At 42.2% G+C, this 19,204-nt stretch overlaps 1 protein-coding gene across 1 annotated transcript in view; it reads right to left on the bottom strand.

The window, feature by feature from the left end:
* Positions 1–19,204, bottom strand: part of LOC144769762 (E3 ubiquitin-protein ligase TRIM17-like) — a 287,916-nt gene that overhangs the window by 195,401 nt on the left and 73,311 nt on the right. Inside the window, exon 3 of the mRNA XM_078653941.1 lies at positions 5,702–5,932. Within this exon, the coding sequence (XP_078510067.1) occupies positions 5,702–5,932 (231 nt within the window). The remainder of the gene's footprint in view (positions 1–5,701; positions 5,933–19,204) is intronic.

The raw sequence follows: 19,204 nt of genomic DNA, 5'->3' as shown, positions 1-19,204 counted from the left end.
CTTTGTGAATTGGGCCCTAAATTTAGAACTGAAGTCTAAGCTTACACTTTAGGTCTAAGTTTAGACTTTTGGTCTAAAATTAGATTATAGGTCTAAACTTAGACTTCAGGTGTAAAGTTAGACTTCAGGTCTAAGTTAACCTTTGTGAATCGGGCCCACAGCTAATAGAGTCCAGACGCAGATGCAGGCAGTTGAGGTCTTTGACATCCTTGAGACTTAGAACAGCTGGCAATCCAACAAGTCTTTGGAGTCACTGTGAGTTAAAGGCAGGAGAACAGCAGGCAGCAAGGCAAGAGTGCAGTAAGGCAAGAGCACAGCAAGTCAGATGTCAAGCAAAGCAGCAGTCCAGCAGAATGGCAGCACACCAGCTCTTCTTAATGGCAAAGTAGTTACAGTGCAAACACAAGGAGATGATGGACAGAGTGCTGAAACTTTTCAGACACTCACCCCAGTCACAGATCTGGGTTAAGTCCATCATCGTTCTTTAGCTCAATTTCCCACTTCAGTTCAGACCCAGCTATATGTAAATATATCTTGACCCGGTGCCTCATGGGAACAGTCCAGCCCAAACTGCCAAGCCAGGTCTTCCCTGAACAGGAAACAAGCATCCTGGGACCGGTTAACCGCATGCGTGCGGGCGGAATTCCGCTCGTACGCTGAGATTTTTTAAATCGCACTTTACGTGACGAGCTGGGCTCGTCATCAGCGTGCGAGGAGGCTACGCCATGACGAGCCCAGCTCGTCATCAGCGTCGAAGGGGTTAAGGGGTAACACCCCTCATCAGCCAGGCTAGCTTGAATCCAGTGGCAAAGTGAGCAAGGGACCCACGTCTGGGCATAACCTGCCAACTTAGGGCCAACACAATGAGATGATGGACAGAACGCTGAATCTTTTACAGCCCCAGAAGTGTACTGAAGGTATGGTGTCAGATGTCCAGTACTTATACCCACTTGTGCCTTTGAAGTGGGGGAGACTACAAAGAACGTTTTGAAGTGCACAAAGGTCCTCCCTTCCTGCCATGGCTTGAGACTCACTACAAGTGGGTATGCAGCCCTCTGTGTATGGACAGGACACTGCCTATTCAGGTGTAAGTGTGAGGCTGTGCCCAGCTCCTCCATCCCATCTCCTGGGAAGGCTCATCAAAACAACCTTCAGCTCTCTTTGTGTGTGGCTGTCTAGAAGGAAAACACAAAGCCCAGCTGTCACCCAACCCAGACTGAACAGAGACCGACAGAAGGCACTAAATGGCTACAGTAAGTAAATGCCAACTTTCTAAAAGTGGCATTTACTAACCTGCCATTTAAAATCCAACTTCACCATACATTGTTATTTTAAATTGTGAGTCCATTGACACCAAACTTGAAAGGTCTATCTCTGCACAATTGGAAATTACACTTAAAAGATGTAATTAGGTCATCTAATGTTATCCTATGGGAGATAGGCCTTGCAGTTGTGAAAAACAAAATTGGCTGTTTTTCAGTACCAATAGATATACAACTTAAAATTACATCTCCTGTTTTTTAAATATATTGTACCCTGCCATGTGGGTCATAAAGGGCCTACCTTACAGGTGATGTATATGTGTAAAAAGGGAAGGTTTATGTCTGACAATAGACTTATCTGGTCAGGTCGAAGTGGCAGTGTTAAATTGTACATACAGGCCCAGCAATTGCAGGCCTGAGCATTGGTTAGAGAGCTACTGAAGTGGGTGGCACAATAAATACTGCAGGCCCACCAGTATCATTTAATGTATAGGCCCTGGTCACAAGGTGTGCACTTTACTAGGGAATTATAAGTAAATTATATATGGCAATTGGAGTTAAGCCAAAGTTACCATGTTTAGGGGAGAGAGCACCAGCACTTTAGCATTGATTAGCAGTGGTAAAGGGCACATAGTACTAAAGTCTGTTAAAACAATGTCAGAAAAATGGAGGGAGACAGGCAAAAAGGTGGGGTAAGATCAGCATATGTCTGTCAGGTTTAACATGCATGCATGCACAGCAGGCATTGCCAGATAGGTTTTACTTTATTTGACCAAATCACATTGAAGGATAGCGTCCACAGACATATCCATGACAACCATGTTTGAACAGGATATCCATTTAGTTGGCTCTCATAGATGTGTTGTCACAACAATGGACATCTTTTTGTGATTTTGTCAATATTTTAATAAATGCTGTTCTAAAATAGCCACAATAGATGTGTGCACATTCACAGAGGCTAATACTATATAAATAAATGAGGTTAGTATTATGATGTATGTAGAAGACAACTCTAATAAAATTCAATATTGTTGCTTTCCCTGATATTTCTGGATTTTCTCCTGCTTCATATATGGGACAGCTAGGGAGCTTAAATTGAATGTTAAGGCTTCTATTGAGAAATCACCTCCTCATTCTCTATTGTGTGAGGATTTTGATCATGAAACGGAAGACTGTAAAACACAAGTGTTTGCTGCCATTGGGTCAAGAACTTCATCCTCTAATAAGGTCTCATCTAATAATGCCATTACAACTAAGAGGAGCCCCAAAAAAGATGCTCCATGATTTGTGAAACATCGCCCACCTTGACAAAGAATGTGTTTCTGTTGGTAATCAAAGCATTAAAGCCATCCTACAAGGGACACATCTAAGGCTCTGGAGCTTAGAAAATAGATGGTCTATTATAGAAAATAGAGTTAAAGAGGTGGAACAAAGATTTAGTTGTACAGAACATGCAGTAGTAAAAGATAATCAACTTCAGTCTGAGATTAACATTCTTTAAACAAACTTGCAAAAGATATTTAGAATCACAAGAGAAGGAATACTATCAAACTTTATTGTCTTCTTCAGGACAATAAGGGACAAGACCCAATATCTGTTTTCCAAAAGCTTCCACTCAGAGTTGTTGGGCATGCCAGATTCTATTGATTTAACATTTAAAGAGAACATTGAGTGGGCCAAAATCAAGCAAACGGCCTTGATGCTTCAAAAAGGAAACTGTTTCAGAATGAGACGAAGATTTGGACACAGTGATACCTTTTTCTTCTTAAATAAGATACGTTGAATGTTTACTGCAACTAAGACTTAAGTATCTTCTCTTATATTTGTAAATCTCTATTATTCTAACCACAAATATCATGCATTTTATAGTTCCATTAATTGGTAGAGGATTAATTTATATTTTGTCTTGTCTTAGTAATGATTCCTGATATGGTTTATCCTTCAGAGAATTAAAGCGTTCTCTATGGAAAATGGTTCTGGTTTTCTATTAAAGTCAAATGCTATAGATAATTGAAGGTAAAACAGAGCAAGGAAACTATTATCAAATTATTTCAAACTCAAGAGGCATTTATAAAATGTAATCTTTGGTACATTTGGAAGGTCATTCATATTTAAAGAATTTGGGTATTTCAAGTATGTTTCACGAGTTGTACAAAACACATTATACAACAGAGAATTCTACTAATAAAGAGGTATTAGTTATGATTCATTTTCCATTGTAAAATCCACATCATAACCCATGTTGATTCTTCTTCTCTGTGCAAGGATACTTCATTTGAGGAGGTAACACAAGTTAAGAAATCAATGACATAGTGTAAGACACTGGGACCAGATGGTTTCTTAATTGAATTTCACTTACAATTTATCACATCTCTGGCTACTAAATTGTTAAAGTGATATTTGTGTTTTTCTTCCACAAGAGACGACAAGGACACCATTCTTGATGAAATGCACTGTCTTCTATTTAAAGGGGTGGGAACCAAAAAGGTGTAAAATTATAGACTGATTTCTTTGAACAATATGTATTCCCAGATTTTTGTGAAAATCCTATCTATACACTTAGAATAATTTATGATTCGACTAATTGTAATGGAACAATTAGGTTTGCTGAAGGGAGAATTTCTTCAGACAAGACTGTGCCTCATTATTATCAGTACTGCTACAAAATATAAAAATATTTTAGTTCATTAGCACCCTAAGCAGACAAAGTTTTCAAATGCTGGAGGAGAAATGAATGCTAAAATCTTTGAAATAGCATGTCAACATTCCTAAATTTATAAATCTAATATTTCTCCTTTAAGCTTTATCATGACTTGGCTTAAATTTTTATTAGCTGGATTCTTTCCCCTTTTTGAATTTGGGAAGAGGTGATAGATAGGAATGTCTTTTGCCACCCTTTTTTATTTTGTCATTGGAACCATTTTTAAACATAATCATAAAAATATAGAATTTGGTTTTGTTATTGGGGATAAATAAGTTAAGATGTCTATTTGTACAAATTAGATTTTATTAGACATCTCTAATCCAAATATTTGTTTCCTTTTTTTCAAGTAAATTGAGTGAGCTGTTTTTAGACGTCTCAGGTTGGGACTTAAATTTAGATTAATTCATAAGCCTCGAATCTAATACTTTTTTAAAATTACAATTTTCTCCATATGACTTGTCATGGAACCTTATCAATATAATTGGGGCAGATCATTGTGTTATTAAGTTTATGCAATTGTCATTTTTTATTACATCTGTTGTTAAGCTTACAATCATCATCATCCAGACTCATGAAAGAAGTTGTGAAATGGCCTTTCCATGTAGCTGAAATGGGGTCAGTTGTTCAATTATGGAATTGGACAAATCTGACTTTATGGACTGGTCTTTTAAACGTGTAGTCTAAAGTCAGATTATGAAATGGTCACAACTTGAAGTCCTGTATTATTAAACCATGCGTTCAAATACCCTAAAACATGATAACATCTAATTGCTGCATTAATTATGTCTATAGGTCTGGGAGTCACCAAGCAAGTAGGAAAAAATTTTCATGTTAGCTGAAATGTAGACCCACTGGTACTGAGACTTCGAAGATGGTGCAATTGTTGGACAAAAGTTATATTATTGATGCATAACAGCAGCAACCCGCCAGCTTTACCTGGGTGGTCTTGGCACATTACTTTAAAAGAGTGGGTGACAAGCTATTGATGAGACGGTAGGTTAGAATACAGCTGTAAACCTCTGAAATGTGTGATTAGGCTGTTTCTTAGGAAAGCTCCACAGCAGTGGTAGGCCTAGAGATGTAACACAGGCATCTGCTGACCCTCTAGCGAAAGGGCCCCTCCATCCTTCACGGGCCCCATTCGACTTCAGGATTACCAACATTGATAAAACATGAGAGTTGTTACATTATTGAGTGGTGCCTGGGCACTGACACAGTGTTACTGGTTTCATCTAGGTATGAGTATATTTTCAGAGTGCTGTTGTGTTTGGAAGTGCTAGTGTGTTTCTTTTAGGAGTGCATTTTCCTCTGGTTTTTCTGTGATCATCATCACTGGTGAAAAGAGTTCCATGCAGAGAAACCTCTAATGTAGACTGGTCTGGTGCATAAAGAAATGAGCGTATGAGTGATATTTATGTGGCAACAATATTGCTCTGTGAAATGTTATTGACAAACATACAATTGAAAATGTACTAACTGCTGCAATATGTAAACACAATCTAGTTAATATTTTCAACCAATTGTAAATCCAAAAATATGTTTCCATGGCTCTCAATATTTTCAACCATTTCCAGTACAGCAGACACAAATATGTTTAAGGTGTCATGCTAGTGCAGTCTACCAATTTCAACACCACTGACACAAGTATGTTAAGACCCCAATGCCCATTTCTTAGGATTGAAAACTTGTAGTGTGAGCAGACAAATACTTTACAGAATTATTTCATTGCTCTTACTTTAAGCTGTTGAACTAAAGACAACTTCCTCTTTTCCTGTATTTTAGTGATCATTTCATTCAGTGATGATGTGTGTTCAGACAATTTGGTGATGTATTCATTCAACATGTGTAGGATTTCCTTCTCTTCTTTATCCAGTTTGGATAGAAAGTGTATTTTCTCTTTTTCCAGGAACTCCTGAAGCTCTTGAAATTCCATTTCCATCCTTTCCCGTTCATCCTTAATTTTACTCTTGGGAGAGAGATAAAATTAGCAAATAAATTGTCAAAATACTTTGCTAGACCTGCCGATTTACAAAATAAAGTGCAGTTTTGTGAGGTAGGAAAAATACTCATGCTCATGGGTGCTGGCTGAGAAGTGGGCAAGGGCTGTAGGGGCCTTGGGACTTTCACAGCAGCTCCCAACATATACACTAATGATGTGAGTGTCCCGGGAGGCACTGGGCATCCAAGGTAATAAACAGCCTACTCCTGCTGGCACCCAGTATTAGTAATGGCTGTGGAGAGGGCATGTGCTAATGAGTACTTCAAACAGAATTCATGTTTAAGACTTTGCAGAGACATGTCGCATTACATAGTGGTGTTCGACAATAGCATAATTATAGTTAGGCTCATGATTCCATTAGAAATAGATTTTTTAGTTTGCTGACAATGTTGTGCCGTTTTGGCGAATCTTCACAAAACATTGCAGAAAAAAGCCTCATTCTGCTTTTTCCTTGAAAGTATCGGGGTGATGCGTAAAGCGGGGGCAGAGAAAAAGGGGGCATCCCAAAAAACACTTACCATATGCAAACTGAACACCAATACTACAAAGACCATTGAATGGAATTACACCACATTTTGAAGAAACCTAGATCATGGTCCAGAAGTGTGCTTTTTTGTGATTTTGTCTAAATCTGTTCAGTAGTTTGTGAGAAATTAAGGCTCAAAATGTATACCAGAGGATCCATGGAGCTGAAAGATCTAATTATAAGATCTGATTGGCTGCCACCACATCAACAGAGACATGATGTCATCCATTTTAGGTCTCAGGGACTCAGTCCCCTTGTCTGGAAAATTAGTAAAAAAAATATAGCGGGCAGGGTAGGGATTCAACGCCCCCCTCAGCCTGCTGTGTAGTTTGATTCCTGATGGACACCCATGAGTCCAAAAAGTAATTTTTCTCTTAACGGTACAACTGATCCTTGGTAGATTTACAGATCTGGGGGAAAAAGGGTCAGTCTCCCAGCTATTTTGAATTTTAAGCTCCCTTGTAGCCAGGGCCAGGGAATTGTGCAATTGAAAATGTTTGGGAGGCGGCATGTAGAGCCTCTCCATGAGGCATTTTGGGGCCCCAGGGACCCCATCCTTTGGGACTGATTTACATATTTTGGGGAGGGGGTGTGGTCTCCCCTTTCAGAGCCATTAACAGGGCCTAGGTAGCCAATCAATCCAGTGCCACTACACTTATTTTGGAGTAGGGGCCCCTCTCTCCAAACCTTTAAAAGGCCCCAGTGACCTCATCCCCATGAGCCGATTGAATTCTTTTTGGGAGACGGTGTGTGGTCCTCCTATAGGGCCCGGGGACCACAACCGCAGGGCTAAGGTATTTTTGATTGGGGAGGTATTTTTAATTGGAGTAGTAAGAGTGTGAACCCTCCCTGGGCCATCCTAAGGCCCCGGGGGGTATACAGTCATAATATTGAGTACAAAATATCGAATGGGCAAAATATCGAGTTAAAAATATAGAATGGGCAAAATATCGAATGGACGGAATATAGACTATAAAAATATCAAATAGAATAGCAGTAATATCGAATACAAAATATAAAATGGACAAAATATCGAATGGATAGAACATAGACAACAAAAATATCGAATGGACAGAATATAGACAACAAAAATATCGAATGAGGTAAGTAAGTTAATATCGATTTGTTAATAATATCGAATTTTTTTAAGTGTTTTTTATGCTAGTATATGTGTGAAAATTGTATATTTATTTCATCATTTCTTTTAAGTAATTAAATTTATGGTATTTAATTTTTGCGTAATATCATTCTGTAGCGGGTTGTGGGTTTATAGGGGAATAGGGTGGGAAGTAATTTAATTATATTTAATTAAATATTTTAATTTATTTATTGGTATTTATTTTGAATTAATTGTTAATTAATGTTTAATTGGTAATTATTTAAAATAGAATTGGTAATTTATTTTTATTAATTGATTAATTGATAATTATATTAATTTTATTAGTTTATTTTCTGTAGCGGGTTGTGGGTTTATAGGGGAATAGGGTGGGAAGTAATTTAATTGTAATTATTGTGAAAAAAACGTATGTTTTGGTATTAATTTTGAATTAATTGTTAATTAATTTTTAATTGGTAATTAATTTAATTAGAATTGGCAATTATTTTGTATTAATTGATTAATTGATAAGTATGTTAATTTTATTAATTTATTTTCTGCAGCGGGTTTTGGGTTTATAGGGGAATTGGGTGGGAAGTAATTTAATGGTAATTAATTTAAAAAATATATTTTTTTATTGGTATTTATTTTGAATTAAATGTTCATTATTTTTCAATTGTTATTTAATTGTTAATTGTTAATTTGTATTAATAGGTAAATCATTTTTAGTAATTAATTTATATTTGTATTTTTAATTGATTAATTATTATATTATATTAAATTGGTAATTACTTTTAATACAATTGTACTTGGTATTAATATATACATTTTTTTAATTCATATATAAAGTATTTATTTTCCTTACTGTTGCACTCACCGGAGTGGGAATAGTAATTTTTACCCCTATGCTATCCAACGCTTTCCCTACTGTTGCATCCACTGGAGTGGGAATAGTAATTTTTACCCCTACGCTATCCAACGCTTTCCCTACTGTTGCACTCTCTGGAGTGGGAATAGTAATTTTTACTCTCCCGCTATCCAACGCTTTGCCTACTGTTGCACTCACTGGAGTGGGAATAGTAATTTTTACCCCTACGCTATCCAACGCTTTCCCTACTGTTGCACTCTCTGGAGTGGGAATAGTAATTTTTACTCTCCCGCTATCCACCGTTTTCCCTACTGTTGCACTCACTGGAGTGGGAATAGTAATTTGTCCCTACTGTTGCACTCCCTGGAGTGGGAATAGTAATATTTACCCCTACGCTATCCAACGTTTTCCTAACTGTTGCACTCTCTGGAGTGGGAATAGTAATTTTTATCCCTACGCTATCCAACGCTTTCCCTACTGTTGCACTCTTTGGAGTGGGAATAGTAATTTTTACACTCCTGCTATCCAACGCTTTCTCTACTTGTGCACTCACTGGTGTGGGAATAGTAATTTTTTCCCCTACGCTATCCAACGCTTTCCCTACTGTTGCACTCTCTGGAGTGGGAATAGTCATTTTTACCCCTACGCTATCCAACGCTTTCCCTACTGTTGCACTCACTGGAGTGGGAATAGTCATTTTTACCCCTACGCTATCCAACGATTTCCTAACTGTGGCACTCTCTGGAGTGGGAATAGTAATTTTTACCCTCCCGCTATCCAACGCTTTCCTTACTGTTGCACTCACTCTAGTGGGATTAGTAAATGTTACCCTCCCGCTATCCTACGGTAAAAATATTGTATATTTTTTATTAATATTATGTTTATATATATGTATTAAGAAAATTTATTGTATGTTTATTTGTTTTTAGCTTACATTAATTATTTATTAATTTTTAGGTTATTTAAGTATTATTAAGTATGTTTAAGTTAATTATATTTATTATTTCATTATTTTTCAATTACTTTTAAGACATTACAAAAATTCAATATTTTGACTAACTATATTTTTTACAACGATATTTTTGATTACCTGTCTGGAGATAGGAATTCAATATTTTTGTATTCTATATTTTGTACTCGATCTTTTGCTACGTCAATATTTGTGTCATCGATATGTCAATGATCCGCTTCGGGGACCTCATACCCTGGGGCCTGCTGGCAGCAGTGCCCCGGGGACTCCCTCCCCCAGACATTGCTATTTCCAACCCGGGAGAGTGTAAGCAGGGAATACAAATGTAATTACCTGCCTAGACTCTTTAGGGCAGGGAACATAGTTTTGCTCAAATCCGGAAGGAGCAGGAAAAAGCTGCTCCCTCCAGACTGGAGCAAAGCAACATAACTCAACATAACTGTCTCTCACCACACCCAGGATGGGTGCTGGCTGGGGATCTGGCATGGACTGTGGGGGCTAATGGGCTCCACTAGTGGGCCCAAAAATTAATATAAAGTGTGTGTATCCCAGGTAGGACTGGCATACCCCTAACGCCCCCCCCCCAAAAAAAATAATACTAAAAGAGCAGCAGGAGCCGCTCATTTATTATTCAGTGGTCTTGGCAAGGAGCGCTCCATAATGCCCTGTGAGTAATTTTTGTTTTTATCCTGGTGGCGTCCCTTGCAATAGGAGGGACACCAAGATGCACTTGTTTAATGTTGTGGAAGCCTAAGGGAGGGCTCTTCAGCTGCGGTGCAGGAACCCCTTGTGGTTGGCTCTAGGGCTGCATGTTGTTTACCTTGGGAGGCTCTGTGGACTTTGAACATTGAACACCTAGCTGCAGGTGCCAGTGGAGTGCTCGCAGGACCGGCATCATGTGTTTTCTGGGGAGAAGGTGACGAGGAGTATTGCTGCCATAGTCTCATGGAGATCACAAGAGTGAGGATAGCTCGTAGTGTTTATTTTATGCTTGCAGTATTTTTAATGTACCAAGGCTCCTCCTCGTGCCTACTACTAAGTTGACATTAGGGAGTGGAAGGTTATGCACACAATGATACATTTGGTGAACTGTTACGAAGCACATGAAAAGGAAAAGGTGCGCTTTTAATATTTTCTGATTCTACTGACAAAACAATGTAATCATAATTTAAGTTGATTTAAAAACAATATTTCTGCACTGAGCATACAAGGCAAGGGTACGCTGGATATTTTGTTTGGTTGTGAAAAGACACCATACCTAAGTAAACAAGCACCGGCTAACCCGACAGTTCTGGCTTGCATGCCCCAATTCATATAAACTCATGCACCACAAATGCTTTTTATGTGCATTGCGTGCATACATTATGTTAATCACATGTATATGCCATATAAGCTTTGCAAATGCTGGGAACAGAGGATCGAAATAGCATTGCTTTCTTTATTGAATGTGTATTGTAGAACTGACAAACAATATGGTAATTGGGTCTACTTTTCAGCTGCAAAATAGTTCTTGATACAGTCCAGTGGAAGCATTTTCTTTAAGATTAAGTGGTCCACCAAACCACAAATAGCATGAGGTAAGATAGTACTAATATGGGTGGAGTCAAAGCCAACTCAATGTATAGTGTAGAGAACAAGAAAAAATACATCTTGCATACCATACTGCCCTGTTAAGCCAGACCTTAAACTAATTGCTCAAAGGAATGTAAACAGCTTGATAAATACTAATATTGGGCGTTATATAGAATTGGCTAATCCTAAGGACATTTATGATTTTGTTGTTAACTTGAGGGAAGTATGCCTATGTATTTAGGGGAGAGGTGTGGCGCCGCGGCCAGGGCGACTGACGCTGGAATCTGGGGACCACGGTTCGATCCCCGGCTCCGGCGGCAGGTTAGCTCAGCACCATGTGACTCTGGGCAATAGCTCTACCTCCCTAAGACAAGCACAATCATGGAGCGGTACCACTTTGGGAAGAGAGCACAGAAGGAAGGGGAGTCTATTGAAGATTTTGTGTCTGAGTTGAGGAAACTTGCCGCCACTTGCAAGTTTGGTGGAGCGAGTGAGGAGAGAATTAGGGACCAGTTTGTCTTGGCTTGCAGGATGGAGCGAGTGCGTGAAGAGCTGTGGCTTAAAGATGACCCGCCGTTGAGAGAGGTCCTCATCATAGCCAAGCAAGTAGAGCACATGTTGCAGTGCGTCAAGGAGATTAAGCAAGACGCAGGGGAGAAGAAGAATGATGACAAGACCAGTGTCAGTGAGGTGGTGTCCGAATGCGAGACTGTGTCCGTAGTAGGAGGTCAGAAGGTGGTGGGCAGAGAACAGAAGGAAGGCAAGCCGGGAGGAACATTCAAAGGTACCTGCTACAGGTGTGGTAAGCAAGGGCACCTAGCCAACGACAAGGAGTGTCCCGCCCTCAGATTCACATGTAACAAATGTGGTAAGAAAGGCCATTTCAAGCAATATTGCAAGAGTGGGCAGGGGGTCAGTAGGCAGAGTAGAGACAGAACGAATGTGGTGTGCGACGAGATTGTAGTGCAAATACAAGAGTTGAAGACACAAAGTCCTGAAAACCCCACGTGTGCGGAAATTGCAGTACAGGAAGACGAAGGTCAAGTCAGTAGCCCAAAAGACGTCATAAAAGTAGGGAAGGTTGATCTAGAAGCATTGTTTGACTCTTGTTCTAGAATAACAATTATTAATGCTAAGGAGTTCTCACGTGTGTCTAAGGGGAAGATAACCTTGAGGAGGTTAGACTTAAGGCCAGGAGGGTATGCGGGGCGTCCTATCTCCATGAAAGGATATTTTCTGAGTAAAGTTGAGTACAGGAATAGGACTACTGTGTCTAAAATATATGTATCCACAGTAGGAGACAACATCTTGGGGTGGCAAGCTCAGAAGGGTTTAGGTGTGTATCTCAATCCCAATAGCAATCCCCAGATTTTAATACAGGAGATACAGGAACACAAGACTGACATCACAACGGAGTTCGAAGAGGTGTTTAGGGAAGGGCTTGGATGCTTGAAGAACTACTGTCACAAAATAAAATTGAAGGTAAACGCCAAGCCCGTCGTGGCAAAAGTTAGGAAGCTCCCCATAGCCATTCAGGAGGAGGTCAGATCCGAATTGGAGAAACTGTGCAAGGCTGGAGTCATCGAACCTGTGGAAGCGACCGAGTGGTTGGCGCCCATCGTGGCAGCGAAGAAGAAGGATGGGTCAGTCCGACTCTGCATTGATTTAAGGGCACTGAATAAGGAGGTCGTTGTTGACCGATACCCCTTGCCGAACATCACCCAAATGATGAGCATGCTAGAGGGTGCCAAGGTGTTTTCCACCCTCGATCTCACCTCGGCCTATTTCCAGATAAAACTACACGAGGAGTCTCAGGAACTCACTGCTTTTGTGACACCTATGGGCGCTTACAAGTTCAAAAGGATGCCTTTTGGGTTAGTCTCGGCGGCTGCCGTGTTCCAAAGAATCATGGGCAACATCCTAAAAGGCATCCCAGGCGTCATGTGTTACCAGGATGACGTGCTTGTTTTCGCAAAGAACCAAGTCGAGCATGATGAGAGACTGAGATGTGTGTTGAGGAGGTTTTTGTCCCAAGGCCTTACCGTAAAGAAGAACAAATGTGTATTTAGCTGTGCAGAGCTGGATTTCCTGGGTCACAAGGTAACGACGGAAGGCATACGTCCCAAGGCCGAACTGCAAAACACCATCGTGAATCTGTCACCCCCCAAAAGCAAGGACGAGATCAAATCATTCATGGGGATGTTGGAGTTCTATGGAAAGTTCATTAGAAACTTGGCAGGCAGGACTTACGCCATCAGGCTTCTGTTAAAAAAGGAAAACGAGTTCAAATGGAGCCAGGAATGCCAGAGGGAGTTCGAGGATGTAAAGAGAGCGCTTGCAGAAGCCCCCAGTTTGAAGTCATACGTGCCCAACCGGGCAACGATCCTCACCACTGATGCAAGCGCGAAGGGGTTGGGAGCTGTCCTCACCCAAAAAGGCGTGGAAGGAGAAGAAACCATAGCCTTTGCCTCAAGGTCGCTCCAGAAGTCTGAGAACAACTACTCAGTTATCGAAAAAGAGGCATTGGCGGTATCATGGGCAGTAGGAAAATTCAGGGACTTCCTGTGGGGTACGCAGTTCACCCTCCGAACCGACCACAAGCCGTTGGTAGAAGTATTCAGCAGGAAAGGTTTGGATGCCATCTCCAGCAGGATAAGGCGTTGGGTGGTCAGTCTCCAGGAGTACACGTTCAACGTCGAGTACGTCCCAGGAACGCAAAACCTTGCAGCTGACTGCCTGTCCAGACTCGTCAGTGAAGTAGAAGCAAGGGAAATGCAAGAAAAAACGGATGAAGAAGAAGAGGGATACATGGTAGAGAATGTCTGCACCATCCAGAAGGCGTTGGGAGAAGAAACGTGGAGAAAGGCACAGGATGAGGACAAGATACTGGAGGAAATTTGCAGAAGAATGAGGGATGGATGGAAGCACAGCGACAAACGAGATGAAGACCTACGGCCTTTCCAGGCTGTTAAGGACGAGTTGACCATTGTTGACGGATGCCTGTTCAGGGGAACAAGGCTTGTGCCACCAGCAACCGTGAGAGACAACCTGGTCGAGATAGCCCACGAAGGGCACTTGGGTATCACCAAAACCAAGCAAAGACTCAGGGAGAGTTATTGGTGGCCGAACATGGACCTGGTCACCGAAAGGAGAATCAGGGAGTGCATCCCATGCAGCAACAGCGACAAGGTCCTGAAGCAACAGACACCACCCATGGTGTGTAGGCCACCCCCGTCAGGACCATGGGATGAGTTGGCATTAGACATCGTGGGCCCGATGTCTGGAGAACTGCGGACGCCTTACATCTTGGTGCTCGTGGATTTGTATTCTCGGTGGCCAGAGATAAAACTCGTCAGTGAAGTCACGACAAAGACTGTCATCGGATTCTTACAGGAGGTGTTTATCCGAGAGGGGCTCCCCAGCAACATCCTCACTGACAACGGAGTACAACTATGCTCGAAAGAGATGGAAGACTTTCTGGAAGAAAGAGGCATCAGACACAAGCGATGCGCATTATACCACCCCGAAACCAATGGCATGGTCGAACGTTTTAACAAAACCCTCAAGGAGAGCATCCAGCTGGCCAAAGCCAGTGGCATAAGCTGGAAAGAAGAGGTGTGGAGGCGTTTGGAAGCATACAGGTTCACGCCGCATCAGACGACGGGCGTTACCCCGTTCGAATTGCTCCGCGCAAGGACACCCAACACTAAGCTTACCCCAGGGTGGATGGAATGGCACAAGGGGTGGTCGGACCGAACCAAAGAAAAGGATAGCCTGAGGAAGCATGAACAAGCCATGAAAGTGAGGAAAGAAGGATACGACCAGCGCAAAGCCACACGGGAGGTCGAATTCAAAGTAGGTGACAACATCAAAATCAAAGCTCCCACAGGGAGGGCAAGCTGGTCAGGGTACAGCAGTCCTACCAAAATCACAAAACTTTTCAAGAATGCAGTCAAAACACGAGAAGGGAAAATATGGAACCTAGGGAGAGTTGTAAAATACCACCCTCCAGTAGAAGTCCCTGAAAGTGCAAGGGGGGGGGGGAGTGGTCCAAGACTAGACAGTGGTTCCACCACCATGAGGCAATCAGGTGTCCCTCACCCAGGCCACAGGCCCAACAGGAGAGTGACCAGACCACCCAGGCACTTTGATCAATATGTAATGATGTAACTATTGCCATTCCGCCTACTGTAAGTTTTCACCCCATGTCTTCTTTCTGCTCATTGTTATATTTAATGTTTTCAAGTTCTGCAGGGAAGGGGGATGTGTGGTATCTCCCTCTTCTGCCTCCCCCGGCGGCTCTGCGTGTGATGGTGCTGCTCGCGGTGACATCATTTAGAATGTCACCGCGACCAGCGTTCCAAGGCGAGCGCCGGGGACACTAGTTGAGGCGACAGCATATCGGCAGGCTGTGGCTGAGGTCGCAGTGTTGGTACTACTTTAATAAATCTTCTCTTGTTCATCTACACCACGGCTCCGACTGTCATTTGGGCCGCTACCACACTCGCTTAATCTTCCCGACGGCCCCCGGCGCCTAGAGACCCTTACGGGTGATTGTGCGCTATACAAATGTGGACTTTTACTTTACTTTATTTATTTGGACCCATTGTTTACTTCTGGAAAGAGAAATGACTAGGCAATTGGTAACACTCTTGTGGAAGTAGGAATAGATAAATAATTGGTTGGACAGATTTGTTTACTTGTGGATAGGGCAATGCCTAATTATTGTTTTGGGCTCTGTTTACTTGTAGATGGGTAGGGTGGAGTTGGGTTAAGTGATTAGCAGGAGTATTTGTTTACTTGTGGAAAGTAAAACACCCAAGTAATAGGTTCTTGGGTCACTGTTATATGTAAGTTCCCACTGTCAATTATTACCTGTAAATTGCTCTGTTGCACAGTAGCTAGGTCAGCGCTTTAGAAATAAAATAAATAAGTAAATATATATTTAAAATGTGACAGCTAAAATACTTGCAAAGATCCTGGTGCTTTAGAGCAATGCGAAGACTAGACCGTTTGTGGATGACAGTGCAACCAAGTACTTCGTGGGGTAACTGGACAGGTTTGTTACAGGCTTAAAGAATCCTGTGAATTTAATGTGTTACATTTGAAATATCAATCAATAAAAGAATTGTAATGAGAATGAGGGCACCGACTATTCAAATGAAAAGCAGGAGACATGTTATCTGCTTTTCAAGTATGAAACATGTAAAGACAGATCTGAGATTGTGGTTGGGGTCTAGCAACCAACAGATAAAAAAGCTTTTGAGGAGAGGTACCTAACATAGTTTCAAGAAAGTCAGATCAAGGGCCTTTTTTGAGGATAACCTTTGAATTCTATTTTGATTTAACTATTCGTACAACTGTCTATTGTGGATAACATGCAAATCTGGTATGCACACAGCCCTCCTGAGCCTATGCAAAATTCCCCTACTCTGAATACAACACTACTGGTATTTGGGCCTTAAAACATTACTTAATCTTTCATTTTAACTATAAAGATTTTTCCAAAGAAGATCTATGTGTATAATGTGTTCTGAAACCATGAATAGTGACCTCTGCGGAGCATGTGACAGGAAAATATGGCGGCCGCAGGCTAGAGCGGTACACGCATCCTGACAGACCTCCCCCAGCACCGCTACATCTTTCTCACTTACCGGCGCTTGGAACCGCACTATGTGGATCTTGCTATGAGAAGTGGTCGCGGAGGAGGAAAAAGAAGGTTTAATCCCGGGAGAAAGCTTTCTTTGTTAACCTGCACAGCACCGGCGCCGATGTGTTTTGGAGCGGGCTTGAGATCCCTCCCCTCTGCCTTTCTCCCGCAGTGGAAGCGGTCAGCCGTGGAGCTGAGGCGCGGCCGCAGGGCGGCGGCTCGAGGGCTCCTTAGAGGAAACTTTGGAGGAGAGAGAGGAGGTGGTGCGACGGCGGCTGGGCTTCACCCAGCGTTCGCCATCTTTCGTCCTGCAGCTGACACAAAGACAAACGCCGAGGGAGAGACGGTAGCAGGGGTGCTGAACTGTGAAAACTCCGCAGCTCCTGGCGGCTCAGCAGCGGACGGTAAGAGTAAGGTGGGGGTTTTGGCAGAGGGTGCAGAGGCTCCCGCTCCTAACCCCAGCAAGCGAATATTCAAAAGGCAGACATCAAAAGGTAAAAGCCGGGGAAAAGGTCTTAGAGTCCATGTGGGGAGGGGGAGAAGGGTGACTTGGACCTAGCTCTGCTGGAAGGAGATAAGGAAGTTGAGGTCGAGGTTGAGGCTGTGGCTAAGGCTGACAGAGCCAGGACCAAGTACAGATTAGGTGCAAGCCAGGGGGCTAAGAGTAAAGAGGGGAGTAAACGCCCTAAAGATAGTAGTGGCTCTCAGAAGGGGGTTAAAAATAAGCACTTACAAAATAGTGTAGTACGCATTACCCCCTCTTTCTTTAAGGTTCTGCCCCAGGTGTTGGAAATCTTTCCTGCAAATTCTGTCGACCATAGCACCTAGCACCTCCTCCAAAGTTGTAGCCACCACCGTTCGGATGCTCAGGACAAGGAGACCATTAATCCCCTGGTTAGAACAGATGACTCCGGGCCAGTTGAAGGAACCAGGGAGTCCACCGGACATGTGGACTGTACTGGAGGGACAAGTGGGGCATATGTGGAGGCCTAAAAGGGGGTTGGAAGCTCACTCAAGGCACTCCTAACATCTATGAGGGAGGAGATAAGGAGCGGCTTTGTGGTCTCGAAATTAAACCAGAATGAGATCAGGGCGGCATGTGAAACCCTCGCGAAGAAAGTAGATGGCCTCTATGAAAGAACGGAGACCCTGGAGGGCTCGGTGGGGTCACTGAAAGCTAATTTGGAGACAGCTGAGACAAAGATCCAAAGTCTACGGAGAGAGGGGGATGCTATGCAGAAAAGGGTCGAGTCACTGGAAAATTATTCACAGCGGAATAATCTTCGGCTCTTGAAGGTCCCGGAGGGGAAAGAGGGGGGTGACATTAAGGCTTTCGTAGTATCATTATTAAAGGACTCCCTAAATCTCGATGAGGCAGCTGACATCCTAGAGAGAGACATCCAGCGGATACATCGAGATCCCTTTCGTTTAAACCCAGGCAGAGTCAAACCCAGAAAGATTCTGGTCAACTTTCTTACATATACCCTGAAGGAGAAAATCCGAAACCTCGCATTGAAGGCTAAATTGTTAAAAGCCCCAGCTTTTTCTTTGAAGTTAAGTCTGACCTATCCAAATCCACTTTAGACCGACAGTGGGCGCTCGGCCAAAGAATGGAGAAGTTTAGAGCATTAGGGGCAACAGTGCAGATGAGGTTCCCCTTGTCCTAGCGGGTGATGTACAATAACAAAATGTATAACATCCGATCCCCTTTTGAGGCCGACAAACTACTAGAATCCATTGTGGACCGTTCGCGGGGGGGGGGAGCTAAAATAAAGAGCACGTCTCCATTACACAATGAGAATATGATAGGGGGGTATTTGACAAGGTATTAACTCCCAATATACTTGGTTGGTGTTTTGATCTTTTCTGAGGAGATTAGGGGGTCCTTCTTTCTCAGTGAAGTGAGAATAAAAAGGGGAATGTAGTGGACTAATTAAATTAAAATTGGAAAAAAAGCTGCTAGAAGGAAACAAAAGAAAAAAGAGAGTGGGAGAGAAAGGAAAACAAAAGAAAAAATAATCATTTTTTTTACACATTTTACATAAAGGGGTTTAAACGGAGTATATGATGGAGAAATGGAGAATCCGTGATAAAATGGTAAAGTAGGGAAAAAGAAGAGAAAAAAGGGAAAAAAAAACAAAAGAAAAAAAAACATAAATATAATAAGGGATAAGGCTTTCGCTTTATTACGAGTCACTCGTTCTATTTCTGTTCTTCTCAGTCGGCATCCCCACTAAATTAAGCGGTGTAGGAGGAGGGGGGGCTGTCTGAGGATGCAAACCTGGCTATACATCTGGCCAGTGTAAGTGAGGGGGGGTTTTACGGGGAGTTGTGGGGGGGGCCCTGGGTGGGGGGGAAAATTCTAAAAATCCTCATAAGTTAGCCCTCTTTAAGTCTTTTAACTTTTTTAAGTGTCCTAATAGCGGATATTCCCAGGCTAAGTGTTGTCAGCAGTCGTGCCTAAGGAGTCCAGGCCTTTTGGGTTGATGGATGGGATGGAGTAAGGATTTGACATGACCTCCCTGCAATTCTTATCCTGGAATGTTAATGGCCTACG

Source organism: Lissotriton helveticus, chromosome 7 (assembly GCF_964261635.1).
Source record: "Lissotriton helveticus chromosome 7, aLisHel1.1, whole genome shotgun sequence".
Lineage (NCBI taxonomy): Eukaryota > Metazoa > Chordata > Amphibia > Caudata > Salamandridae > Lissotriton > Lissotriton helveticus.
The sequence above is the reverse complement of the archived record's forward strand: the minus strand, read 5'-3'. Positions and strand labels throughout refer to the sequence as shown.